Below are 14,286 nucleotides of genomic sequence, written 5' to 3' on the forward strand. Positions count from 1 at the left end.
AAGAATGAAATCAAATACAAATAATGAGTTGACATAGGAAGAGAAGATGTAGAATCTTTGTGGGTAGAGTTAAGCAATGTAAGGGGTAAAAAGACTCTCATGGGAGTTTTGTACGGCCCCCAAACAGGAGTCAAAATGTGGGATATAAATTTCAATAGGAAGTAGAAAAGGCGGTTAATAAAGCCAATGTTACAAAAGCCATGGGAGATTTCAGTATACAGGTAGTTTGGAAAAATCAGGTTAGCGCTGGATCCCAAGAGAGTGACCTTTACGAATGCCGACAAAATGGGTTTTTAGAGCAGCTTATGGTTCAGTCCACTAGGAGAAAGCCAATTCTGGATTACATTGTGTAATGAACCACATTTGATTAGGGAGCTCAAGGTAAAGGAAACCTTAGGAGACAGTGATCATAATATGATAGAGTTCATCCTGCAGTTCAAGAGGGAGAAGATAAAGTCAGATGTATCAGTATTACAGTGGAGTAAAGGGAATGACAGAAGCATGAGACAGGAGCTGGCAAAATTTGACTGGAAGGGACACTAACAGTGATGGCAGTAGAACAGCAGAGGCTGGAGTCTCTGGAGGCAAGTCAGAAGGTGCAGGATAGATGCAATCCTAAAATGAAGTCTTCTAAAAGGAGCAATACACACAAAATGCTGGAGGAACTCAGTAGGCCAGACAGCATCTATGGAGGAGAGTACAATCAATGTTCCGGGCCGAGACCCTTCGGCAGGCCCTTCAGGTCTTAGCCCGAAAAGTCAATTGCACTTTCTTCCATAGATACTGCCCCGAGGAGGGATCTCGTTGAAGCCTATCGAATTCTGAAAGGCCTAGATTGAATGAATTTGGAGAGGATGATTCCCATCGTGGGTGAGTCTAGGACCAGAGGATACAGCTTCAGAACAGAGGGACATCCATTTAGAACAAAGATACTAAGGAATTCTTTAGCCAGAAGGTGCTGAATCTGTGGAACTTATTGCCACATTCGGCTGTGGAGACCAAGCCGTTGAGTACATTTAAAGTGGAGGTTGACTAGTTCTTGGTTAGTTAGGGCATCAAAGGTTACAGGGAAAAGGCAGAAGAATTGGGTTGAGAGGGGCAATAAATCAGCCAAGTTAGAATAATGGAGCAGACTTGATGGGCCGAATGGCCTAATTCTTCTACCATGTCTTACGGTCTATGACAATTCAGGAAAAATATAGTCTTGAATTCTGCTCTATTTTTTCCCCCCACAAGAGTCACCAACAATAACAAAATTAAAATGCGAGTTTTTCAATGACTGAACAAGCTGTAAAGTCTTAAAGGTACAGGGAAAATTCCTCTCACACACACTGGATACAATAAATGAAGATGAAACAATAGTGAAACATGGCAAAATGCTAATAAGTGATATTGTTGGACAAGACCAGGTACACAGGAGAATGACAAATAGAAGCAAAGAAAGTGAACTGAAAACTTGGAACTCAACGACACAAGAGAAATATTTTGGCCTGCATGAGGAGGTTAGTATTCCTACAAGCAGAACACAAGCAACCAAAAATGAACTTCTTACCCTAATACTTCAAATCAACCTTACCCTTTACTGGAAATTTTCCGTAGTGAAACATCGTGGATGCTGCAGAGGAGTGGTTTCAAAGAAAATTTGGGATTGCAAGACAAGGAGATATTAGGGCCACTGAAAGAGGAGAACTTTGGAGTGTCCCAGAAAGAGGATGCCTCATCTTCGACAACAATGTGTGCTTAAAAGTTAACTAAAAAGCAGAGGCAGGAGAAACTTAAGAAACAAAATCAAACATTAGAAATATTGGCTACAGCTACAGGTATAGTCAGTGGATGGCTGAGAGTCCAGATATCCAACAAGTCTGTAGAGCTGGAAAAGAGAATGAAAGACACACACACAAAGTGCCGTGGAGCGACTGGAAAACAAATACGAGAATAATTGACAATGTACAGATTAGCCAGATGTCCAGGGGAGGTGCAGAGGGCATGGTAGGGTGCATGACCCATTCTGTGCTGTATGACACTACAGCTCCAGGACCTGCTGGAATTGAGAGGACAGACATCAGCACCAATGATAATCTCATACTCAGAGATAAGGTGCAGTCTGGTTAAGAGTGCATTGTGTTTAGGTTTTAAAAGTTTAAAAAAAAGGATAAAGAACCACCAGCAAATAAACTGAAGCACAGTCAGAGTCAGGTGAAAGAAACAGGCAAACACCTCATTTCAGGCAGTTGCAAGGTAGAAAGATAGAGTCCATTGCTGGGGAATGCAGCTCCATTTAGGGACAAAGGAGAAAGGCTTTTGGCCTTCCCAATGCTTACTTGGGTAGTAGGCCTACTAACACTAAATCTTTGACTTTGGATTACAGTTTGGTCATTTGCAAACAGCAGTAGGATTGAGGGAAGTCTTGTAAAACAGTTTATTTCCCTCTCAGTATTTTTGGAAGCAGGAATCACTTCCAGTAGCCAATAAATGTGGTGTTCAGTCCTTCTGCAAAAAGCCTCCCCATTGTACTGAGCTCCAGGGGGTGAATTCAGCAATGATAATAAAGCCGTGAGATAAAATAGTAATTGGAAAGCATAAATGTAGATTATCTGATCATCCATACCCATAAATTATAGCAAAGGAGGAAGGGACAGCATTGCTCACTCAAAACGAAAGCTTTGGTGACTTAACCTCCCCCCACCCATGCACTCACAAAAAAAAAGTCCTCAACATCCTCTAAAACAGTTTTTAATTCCTCAGTAGCAACACACAGGACTTGGAAAGGAACCTGTGGTCAGTGGTGCTTACATACACCTACTTCCTTCCCAACCTGGGTCCACAAACCCCTCGATTGGTCCAGGGCAGAAAAAAAAAGTGGGAAACCCCTGCACGTTGGCCTTTGTGGTGATAAAGGGGAAGATGGCCATAAACTGGTCACTATTCCTAGCTGAGCACCAGTCCTTCCTGAACATAACGGCAGAGCCATCACATACTGCTGAAGGTGCGTTTGCAACATTCCCCCTCTAAACAGGTGAATCATCAAACACCCATTGGCACAAAAACACTCCAATTTAGGACAGGTGGCAAGCACGGCCATCATATAGAATCTGTCCTTACAACCCATACCATCCAGCAAATATCATTGGCACAAACTGCACTTTAAATTTAGGTCCCTGTATTACACCCAAAAGTGCCAAGGCTAAATTTGAGGATACTTCAATTGGGAAGTACAACGCTAAACCTACATTCTTTAACATTTCCTAGTCTTTGATTGGTTAATCCATGCATACCCTTCCCAAATAGCTGTTTTCCTTTATCAAATGACAATCCCTTTCAATATTTGAGATTTACCGGACGATACAAAACGCTGGGGAAAGTTCTCAGCTCAAGTCTGAGAATGGGCAATCAGAATACTGCAGTTGCTCCGAGGATTTAACAACTGATCCCACCAATTATTGGCGTCGGGTGAGGCCTTTGGGGCAAAATCTTAAAAATTCTAAAAGGAAAGCACTGTTTTAAAGCTTCACTTCATTATTTCTGATTGTGAAATTATTGCCCAGATAGTAACTTAAAAACAACACTGGATGTGTCTTTGCGAATGGCGCGATTTATCTCTGCCTTGTTACCAAGACATTACCTCCACTCCATCCTAAAATAAAATTTCTAGTGTGTGTTTGCCGTACTACTCTTGACAAACTATCAAGACCGGATTTTAGCTGGAAAGAATACGCGTGGTCCCTGCACCTAGAACGGTGTTCATATCTGGCAACGTATGGTGGTTCAATTGATGCTCCAGCTGTACCGTGAACACATTGCTGCAGCGAAACTCCGACTTCACTGGGTAAGACTGGACAGCAGCAGATCGTGTAAGACTAAACCAACAGCGACGCACAAAATTGAGCCGACGCGAGTCACTCAGTCAAATGCTGAACCACGCCAGCCCAACAGTACCAAAATGGTTATTAACAAAATAAAAGTTCGTACCAAAGTTTGTTCATATTGGAGCGCCCCCCGATTTTCCTCGACTCTAGCCATGTCTGCATCTGCCAGGCAGCGCAGCGCCGAGCCGAGCAACCCGCAACTGTGTCAATTTGAGCCGCGGAGCGCACCACTTGCCAGAAGCAGCAGAGGGGGGTGAGCGCTCCCTGTCAGTCGTCCCGTCACCCCGCCCCGCCACGCCACGCCACGGCGCTGAAGCGGGGGGACTGCCTCCGCCTCCACTGCCTCCCGTGTTAACGCCCCGTGTGCTCGGGATCGGCGGTGGTCTGAGTCAGCCGGTGACCCGGGATCCCCCTTCCTCACCCACGGCCCGTGTTGGTTATGCGGAGCACATTGGTCGGGAGGCGAGTTCCGGATATTTGTCGCCAGCGCTGCAGGATGTTTTCTTTCAGAGATAGATGCAGCATATTTTCTACCAAACAGGCTCACGGCGTGAATGTCTTGGTAGTGCGAGACGTTAAGTAGTAGCATTTTAGCCGTTGTATTCTGTGACCTGTCGAAATAGTACTGGTATTCTCCCTCACCGGCTTGTTTTACTTCCTCTCTCTCCAGGCAAACCTTGCTTCTGTTGTGTTTTTCTTCATTACTAGTCAAATTTTAGGAAGTCGTTGATTAGTTATTTTTTTAAATTAGTATCTGATATCTATGCTTCACAATTTGATTAGATTCTTATTACTTTAACAAGGAAGTTAATGGTGCAAACACGATGAATTCTGCAGATGCTGGAATTTCAAGCAACACACATCAAAGTTGCTGGTGAACGCAGCAGGCCAGGCAGCATCTCTAGGAAGAGGTACAGTCTATGTTTCGGGCCGAGACCCTTCGTCAGGACTAACTGAAGGAAGAGATAGTAAGGGATTGGGGAGGGGGAGATCCAAGATGATAGGAGAAGTCAGGAGGGGGAGGGATGGAGCCAAGAGCTGGACCGGTGATTGGCAAAAGGGATATGAGAGGATCATGGAACAGGAGGCCCAGGGAGAAGGAAAAGGGGGAGGGCGGAAGCCCAGAGGACTGGCAGGGGGTATAGTGAGAGGGACAGAGGGAGAAAAAGGAGAGTGAGAGAAAGAATGTGTGTATATAAATAAATAATGGATGCGGTACGAGGGGGAGGTGGGGCATTAGCAGAAGTTTGAGAAATCAATGTTCATGCCATCAGGTTGGATGCTACCCAGACAGAATATAAGGTGTTGTTTCTCCAGCCTGAGTGTGGCTTCATCTTTACAGCAGAGGAGGCAGTGGAGAGGCATATCAGAATGGGAATGGGACATGGAATTAAAATATGTGGCCACTGGGAGATCCTGCTTTCTCTGGCAGACAGAGCGTAGGTGTTCAGCGAAACGGTCTCCCAGTTTGCGTCTGGTCTCGCCAATATATAGAAGGCCACATCGGGAGCACCGGACGCAGTATATCACCCCAGCCGACTCACAGGTGAAGTGTCGCCTCACCTGGAAGGACTGTCTGGGGCCCTGAATGGTGGTGAGAGAGGAAGTGTAAGGACATGTGTAGCACTTGTTCCGCTTACAAGGATAAGTGCCAGGAGGGAGATCAGTGGGGAGGGATGGGGGGGACAAATGGACAAGGGAGTTGCGTAGGGAGCGATCCCTGCAGAAAGCAGAGAGGGGGGGCAGGGAAAGATGTGCTTAGTGGTGGGATCCCATTGGAGGCGGCGGAAGTTACGGAGAATTATATATTGGATCCGGAGGCTGGTGGGGTGGCAGGTGAGGACAACGGATTCCCTATTCCTAGTGGGGTGGCAGGAGGATGGAGTGAGAGCAGATGTGCGTGAAATGGGGGAAATGCGTTTGAGAACAGAGTTGATGGTGGAGGAAGGGAAGCCCCTTTCTTTAAAAAAGGAGGACATCTCCCTCGTCCTGGAATGAAAAGCCTCATCCTGAGAGCAGATGCGGCGGAGACGGGGGAATTGCGAGAAGCGGATGGCATTTTTGCAAGAGACAGGGTGAGAAGAGGAATAGTCCAGATAGCTATGAGAGTCAGTAGGCTTATAGTAGACATCAGTAGATAAGCTGTCTCCAGAGATAGAGACAGAAAGATCTAGAAAGGGGAGGGAGGTGTCAGAAATGGACCAGGTAAACTTGAGGGCAAGATGAAAGTTGGAGGCAAACTAACTAATCCTACCACTAAGCACATCTTTCCTTCCCCCCTCTCTCTGCTTTCTGCAGGGATTGCTCCCTACGCAACTCCCTTGCCCATTCGTCACCCCCACCCCTCCCCACCGATCGCCCTCCCGGCACTTATCCTTGTAAGCGGAACAAGTGCTACATATGCCCTTACACTTCCTCCCTCACCGCCATTCAGGGCCCCAGACAGTCCCTCCAGGTGAGGCGACACTTCACCTGTGAGTCGGCTGGGGTGATATACTGCGTCTGGTGCTCCCGATGTGGCCTTCTATATATTGGCGAGACCCGACGCAGACTGGGAGATCATTTCGCTGGACACCTACACTCTGGCTGCCAGAGAAAGCAGGATCTCCCAGTGGCAACACATTTTAATTCCACGTCCCATTCCCATTCTGATAGGTCTATCCACAGCCTCCTCTACTGTAAAGATGAAGCCACACTCAGGTTGGAGGAACAACACCTTATATTCCGTCTGGGTAGCCTCCAACCTGATGGCATGAACATTGACTTCTCAAACTTCCACTAATGCCCCACCTCCCCCTCATACCCCATCCATTATTTATTTATTTCTCCTTTTGCTCCCTCTGTCCCTCTCACTGTACCCCTTGCCCAACCTCTGGTGTCCCCCCCACCCCTTTCTCCCAAGGACTCCTGTCCCATGACCCTCTCATATCCCCTTTGCCAATCACCTGTCCAGCTCTTGGCTCCATCCCTCCCCCTCCTGTCTTCTCTTGTCATTTTGGATCTCCCCCTCCCCCTCCCCCTCCCACTTTCAAATCTCTTACTAACTCTTCCTTCAGTTGGTCCTGACAAAGGGTCTCGGCCCGAAACGTCGACTGTACCTCTTCCTAGAGATGTTGCCTGGCTTGCTGCATTCACCAGCAACTTTGATGTGTGTTGCTTGAGTTAATTGTGCAGTTGGTTTACTGGAGTACAGGCCAAGAACAGCAGAATTCATATACCGAATGGCCTTCACCCCATTTGTGCTGAAAGGAAATTCAGATCAGCAATTAAGTGGAAGTATAAAGACTCAATTGAAATGAGAAAACGAAAAAAAAAAACGATCAGACAAAGAGTCTCAACTGAATATCAACTGTCCATTTCCTTTGACAGATGTTGCCAGATTGTTTTATTTTTGCTCAGTTAATAGGGAAGTGTTAGTAGGGAAGTGTTTGTTAGTAGGGAAGTGGTGTTAGGTAAATTGAAGGGATTGAAGGCAGATAAATCCCCAGGGCCAGATGGTCTGCATCCTAGAGTGCTTAAGGAAGTAGCCCAAGAAATAGTGGATGCATTAGTGATAATTTTTCAAAACTCGTTAGATTCTGGACTAGTTCCTGAGGATTGGAGGGTGGCTAATGTAACTCCACTTTTTAAAAAAGGAGGGAGAGAGAAACCGGGGAATTATAGACCGGTTAGCCTGACGTCGGTGGTGGGGAGACTGCTGGAGTCAGTTATCAAGGATGTGATAACAGCACATTTGGAAAGCGGTGAAATGATCGGACAAAGTCAGCATGGATTTGTGAAAGGAAAATCATGTCTGACGAATCTCATAGAATTTTTTGAGGACGTAACTAGTAGAGTGGATAGGGGAGAACCAGTGGATGTGGTATATTTGGATTTTCAAAAGGCTTTTGACAAGGTCCCACACAGGAGATTAGTGTGCAAACTTAAAGCACACGGTATTGGGGGTAAGGTATTGGTGTGGGTGGAGAATTGGTTAGCAGACAGGAAGCAAAGAGTGGGAATAAACGGGACCTTTTCAGAATGGCAGGCGGTGACTAGTGGGGTACCGCAAGGCTCAGTGCTGGGACCCCAGTTGTTTACAATATATATTAATGACTTGGATGAGGGAATTAAATGCAGCATCTCCAAGTTTGCAGATGACATGAAGCTGGGCAGCAGTGTTAGCTGTGAGGAGGATGCTAAGAGGATGCAGGGTGACTTGGATAGGTTGGGTGAGTGGGCAAATTCATGGCAGATGCAATTTAATGTGGATAAATGTGAAGTTGTTCACTTTGGTGGCAAAAATAGGAAAACAGATTATTATCTGAATGGTGGCCGATTAGGAAAAGGGGAGGTGCAAAGAGACCTGGGTGTCATTATACACCAGTCATTGAAAGTGGGCATGCAGGTACAGCAGGCGGTGAAAAAGGCGAATGGTATGCTGGCATTTATAGCGAGAGGATTGGAGTACAGGAGCAGGGAGGTACTACTGCAGTTGTACAAGGCCTTGGTGAGACCACACCTGGAGTATTGTGTGCAGTTTTGGTCCCCTAATCTGAGGAAAGACATCCTTGCCATAGAGGGAGTACAAAGAAGGTTCACCAGATTGATTCCTGGGATGGCAGGACTTTCATATGAAGAAAGACTGGATGAACTGGGCTTGTACTCGTTGGAATTTAGAAGACTGAGGGGGGATCTGATTGAAACGTATACTAAAGGGGTTGGACAGGCTAGATGCAGGAAGATTGTTCCCGATGTTGGGGAAGTCCAGAATGAGGGGTCACAGTTTGAGGATAGAGGGGAAGCCTTTTAGGACCGAGATTAGGAAAAACTTCTTCACACAGAGAGTGGTGAATCTATGGAATTCTCTGCCACAGGAAACTGTTGAGGCCAGTTCATTGGCTATATTTAAGAGGGAGTTAGATATGGCCCTTGTGGCTACAGGGGTCAGGGGGTATGGAGGGAAGGCTGGGGCGGGGTTCTGAGTTGGATGATCAGCCGTTATCATAATAAATGGCGGTGCAGGCTCAAAGGGCCGAATGGCCTACTCCTGCACCTATTTTCTATGTTTCTATGTTTAATGTCTGCCATGAGTACTGGGGGTGGGTTATTAGAATTGTTCAAAAGATGTCCCAGATAATGGGTAATTTTGCTTTTGGTTACTGCAGATATATACAGATTTTCTTCAGAAGCCCTTCTCACTGGCCTATGTTAACTTTGGCAAAGAAATGGCAGAAACCCTTGGATGGAAGAGGCTTCCAGTCTCCCATCATACTGGTAATTGATTTTAACTCGTAACCAGTTGGTAAAGACTGGGAATTAGAAATTCCAAGTGACTCACTCACCAACTATCCACATTGGAGCCACTCGGCTCAATGTAAACCTGTTCACCTAAGTAGAAAGCAAAGACAACTGACGGTGTGAAACTGTGGCCTGTGCTGGAAAGCTGCTCTGGTATTTCTGCTTCCTCTAAAAAAAAGTAGTCCTTCTGCTTTTTTTTATTACCTTTGAGGCCTCCCCTATGAACTATCATATGACCAACAAAACCGAACTTTTGACCTCCAGCTACTCCCTTCAAGCCTGCACCATCAACCCTCCCCCCCCCCGCCCCCCACTGCCTATCTGTTTTGGGTGAGTTGCTAATCAAGGTTGTACCGGTTGACAGTGTTGTTAAGAAGGCATATGGTGTGTTGGCCTTTATCAACTGTGGGATTGAGTTCAAGAGCTGAGAGATAATGTTACAGCTATACAGGACCCTGGGCAGGCCCCACTTGGAGTACCGTGCTCAGTTCTGGTCACCTCACTACAGGAAGGATGTGGATACTGTAGAGAGAGTGCAGAGGAGATTTACGAGGATGTTGCCTGGATTGGAGGGCGTACCTTATGAGAACAGGTTGAGTGCACTTGGCCTTTTCTCCTTGGAGCGACGGAGGATGAGAGGTGACCTGATAGAGATGTATAAGATGATGAGAGGCATTGATCGTCTGGATAGTCAGAGACTTTTTCCCAGGGCTGAAATGACTAACACGAGGGGGCATAGTTTTAAGGTGCTTCGAAGTAGGTACAGAGGAGATGTCAGGGGTAAGTTTTTTACACAAAGAGTGGTGAGTGCGTGGAATGGACTGCCGGCGGTGGAGGCGGAAATTGTAGAGTTTTTTAAGAGACTCCTGGATAGGTACATGGAGCTTAGAAAAATAGAGGGCTATGCGGTAGGGATGTTCTTGGCAGTTTCTGGAGTCAGTTAAATGGTCAGCACAACATTGTGGGCCGAATGGCCTGTAATATGCTGTAAATTTCTATGTTCTAAGAGGAGAAAATTGTCCAGGCCTCCTGCTGCCATGTCACCCTACACCCAAATCAGTCTATTGTCTCTGCCAAGGTTTGTAGCCATGAATAATTGCAAGGTTTTGGTTTCACTGGAGGAATTCTGAATCCAGTCTTGCCCAGTGGAAACTGGCTGCCTAAAGTCAATGGAGAGTAACCTCAGGCAGGTGTAAAGTGGGCACTTTCCCAATTTGGTGCAGCTTCTCCTCCCTCGAGCAGAAAATCCTCAAACCCATGTGTGTTGAAAATACCTTGGAAAGTCAGTCCACCTTTTTGTTCTGGCAGGAATCTGGAAGTAATCACAAGTTGTTGTGAATGGTCAGTCAAAGTGCCCCAGGCTGTTAATAGTATATTTGAGGGTGAAATGCCACTAACACTTAAAATTTCTGATACTTGGATTGTATTCCACAGGAAAATTCAATTCATTGCCTTAATATACAGCTTGTTTTTAATATGCTGAGTTGCAAGCTTAAGAACCTGTTAAATGTGAACCTGTTTTAAGTTCAGTGATGTCACTCTATTTTTTCCTCTCTCTGAGTGGAGTGGGGTCAGTTATTGGGAAAGAGACTGATTATCAGTTTCAACCACTTCCCCCAACCGATTCCCAACCACGCTCCACCTCATTAATTCCTATTCTGCTGAAGGTTTTACACAGCTCAGCATAGTTTCATGATTACAATATGCTTAAGATTCAGATCTATTACTGATTGACATGCTCCAGGTTCAAGAGTTAATGAGGAGGTGTAAGTTAAATATTGCAACCTAATAAAACCTAATGGTGGTGATTTGTAACTCTTCAGTATTACGTTTAATAAACTTTAGTTGTGCTTTGCAGATAAAGAGTAATAGGTCTGTTAACTAATGACCTCTGATTACACCCAATGGGTTTGTGTCAATTTTACGTTTCTCTTGATCATGCACTACACAATGAGCAATATGTGTAGTCATCTCTCCAGTTGGAGGGAGTGAGTGTTCCTTGGTGTTGGCAAATTTAAGGAATGTAACCAAATTTCACAATTGTGATAGCATCAAAATGGAATAAGAAAGTAACTTCCTTAGACTATTCATATTTCAATTACCATGCAGTAAATAGCAGCAACTTCAAATGATTTAAACAAGCATGGTCTGTAGATAAAAGCAGTCCAGCTAAGAGTAAAGGGAAGTGAAAATAATGGCACTTGAGGTTATGTTTTAATGCAACAGTATATCAAAGAAATTGACAGTAAAACTGGAAGAAGCGGAGAGCAATAACTAATTATAAAATCTTCGCTCAACTATGACACAGAAGGAGACGTTCATGGTTTGTGCTATCAGGCATGGTGAGTCCATTCTGTTGATAAAAGTAAATTGAGATTGCTTAAATACAAAGCAGTTGTAAACATAACCTGATTCACGATAGCTATCCATCCTAGGCTAGAAATGTGTTCATGTGACTTGAAAGAAAATAATGCTCCGTTGTTGAAAATTTTAACCTAATGTATAGCAGAAAATGCAGGAAATTTGCCTCCTTAGCATATTTCCAGTGTTAAATTTCCACAAATGACATGAACTCTGATGCAACACGCAGTGCATTCAGTTGGTTTGAAAAGCAGTGTTTTTTAATTTACGTACAAATCAACTGTTTTTTCCTAACTCTGATGCTGCTCGAAGGGTCAACACTCAAAACTGTTATTCCATCCACACTGAGATTTGTAACCTACAGTGACCTCAAAGGCGACTTGTATTTCCTTTAACTGCTTTTCCATGAGTTTAGGGACACGGGCATTCTTGGTCTCAGGCTCAATCCATGCTGCTGCTATTGAACTTGGCCACATGGAACAATTTGCTGTTCACTGGTACTGTAGGGAGGCCCCCCAAACACGAGGCTCCAGCTAATTTTCTTTCCTTTGCACCAGCTAAAAAAGTAAAGCATGCACCTTGCCCAAAGTGCAGAGACAAAAAGCACCGCTCCCCGCCGAAAGAACACTCCTATGCCCTTTCATCCATGTAGAATCCATCAATCCTGTAGCTAGGAGAGAAACACTTGTACTGTGTGATGTCTCCTGAAGAGCTGGCTGCAGAAATCATATCTGCGTGATTGCTGAGGTTTGTCAGAACATTCAATACACCCAATAGAGCCAACAATGTGTGAACTATCAATGTCAATTCCATGTCAGGTTTGCACAAGAACCTCCAATAGCACTGTAAACATCAGACTCAAAGCTCTCTCTCTCTATATGTGATTTTCACAAGCAGCCTTAGAGTGATACTTAATGTCAGAGGTAATGTGGAACAGTCACCATGTTTCATCTGTATCTTGGATAGGAATTCAGGGAAATAGGACCTTGGAACAGTGTAAAAGTGTTCACCCAGTAATCAAGCTTTTAAAAGTACCTACTAACTAACATCTAATCCTAGAAACCATACACAAACATGAAATATGAGAGAGATGGATAATAATGGGATTTCTATTCAATTAATAATTGACAACTTCTAAATTGTGGTCATGACAACCATTGCAATGTAGGTTAATTTAGAAAGGAAACAGCAAGTATCTGTGCAGGTCCTTCTATGTTGTCTGTACACTTCAAAACATTTCACAAATAATTAAATATTTTACAGCTTCTCTGCTTAAAAAGGTAAAGGCATCCGTTAGTCTTGCGAGACCATGGATCTGCGCCTGGAAAGTCTTCACTCTCCAGGGCGCAGGCCTGGGCAAGGTTGTATGGAAGACCAGCAGTTGCCCATGCTGCAAGTCTCCCCTCTCCACGACACCAATGTTGTCCAAGGGAAGGGCATTAGGACTCATACAGCTTGGCACCAGTGTCGTCGCAGAGCAATGTGTGATGAAGTGCCTTGCTCAAGGACACAACACGTTCCCTCGGCTGGGGCTTGAGCTCACGACCTTCAGGTCGCTAGCCAATGCCTTAACCATGCCTTGAGGCAAAATGTTAGCCAGTGCATAGGAATATAAGTAGGGCAGTCAATAGCTCAAACCTGCTCCTCTTGTTTGGCTATGCATGATCAACTTCCTTACCCTGTACCCCTTAATAATTTTGGTTTACATAAATCTATTAATATCAGATTTAATATATAATTGTGGGAAAACAAGTTGCCAAAGAATTCCAAATTTATATCACTCTCTTCAAATACCTGGCTGTCACTATCTCAGAGGACCTGTCCTCAACCCATCATATAAACGTAATTGCAAAGAAAGCACGACAGCACCTCTCACTCCTTCGGAGTCTGTGGATATTCAGCGTAACATTACAAACTTTGCCAAACTTCCACGGATGTGCAGTGGAAAGTGTGCTGACTGGCTGTATTACAGCCTGTTATGGGAAGACCAATGCATTTGGATGGAAAATCTGGCAAAAGGGAGTGGATTCGGCCCGGTACATCACAGGTAAAGCTCTCCCAAACATTGAGCACACTAACCTGAAACACTGTTGTAAGAAAGCAGCATCCATCGTCAAAGATCCTCACCACCCAGGCTGCTGCCATTAGGTAGAAAGTACAAATGTCTCAGGAACCACACCACCAGGTTCAAGAATAGTTATTACCCCTCAAACATCAGGCTCTTGAACAACAGAGGATAACTACACTTACCTGTTGAGAGAGTCCTACAACCAATGATCTCACTTTAAGGACTCTTTATCTTGTTATTTCATGCTCTCCTTATTTATTGCTATTTACTTATATTTGCATTTACACAGTTTATTGCCTCCTATGCTCATGCTCTTTCATTGATCCTGTTTACAATTGCTATTCTATAGATTTGCTGAGTATGCCCACAGGAAAAAGAATCTCAGGGATGCATATGGTGACATGTATGTACTCAGATAGTAAATTGCACTTTGAACTTTGAACTTGAAATGGTTTCTAACTTCATTCTTAATAGACCTAACCCCAAATGTAGCACTGCAAACTTCAATTAATAGAGCTAGATCCTCTAAATATTTAACAGTTTCTCTTCCTATTTTGTACATTTAAAATGTTCATGATTAAACTTCTAAATTCCAGGGAATAGTTTAATCTTCTTTTGTAATTCAGCCCTTAGTATGTAGCTGTTATTCAAGTAAAGCTTTGGTGCACTTTCTCAAAGATCAATATATTCTTTCTGGAGTGTGGAACTGAA

The 14,286-nt window shown here is 44.4% G+C and overlaps 1 protein-coding gene across 2 annotated transcripts in view; it reads right to left on the reverse strand.

The window, feature by feature from the left end:
* LOC134345279 (chloride channel protein 2-like) overlaps positions 1-4,108 on the reverse strand; it is a 556,059-nt gene extending 551,951 nt beyond the window's left edge. For both annotated transcript variants that reach the window (XM_063045696.1, XM_063045695.1), the window contains exon 1: positions 3,970-4,108. In XM_063045696.1, coding sequence (XP_062901766.1) covers positions 3,970-4,020 — 51 coding nt within the window. In that variant the 5' untranslated portion in view covers positions 4,021-4,108. The remainder of the gene's footprint in view (positions 1-3,969) is intronic.
* Between the last annotated feature and the right edge of the window lie 10,178 nt (positions 4,109-14,286).

Source organism: Mobula hypostoma, chromosome 4 (assembly GCF_963921235.1).
Source record: "Mobula hypostoma chromosome 4, sMobHyp1.1, whole genome shotgun sequence".
Taxonomy (NCBI): Eukaryota; Metazoa; Chordata; class Chondrichthyes; order Myliobatiformes; family Myliobatidae; genus Mobula; species Mobula hypostoma.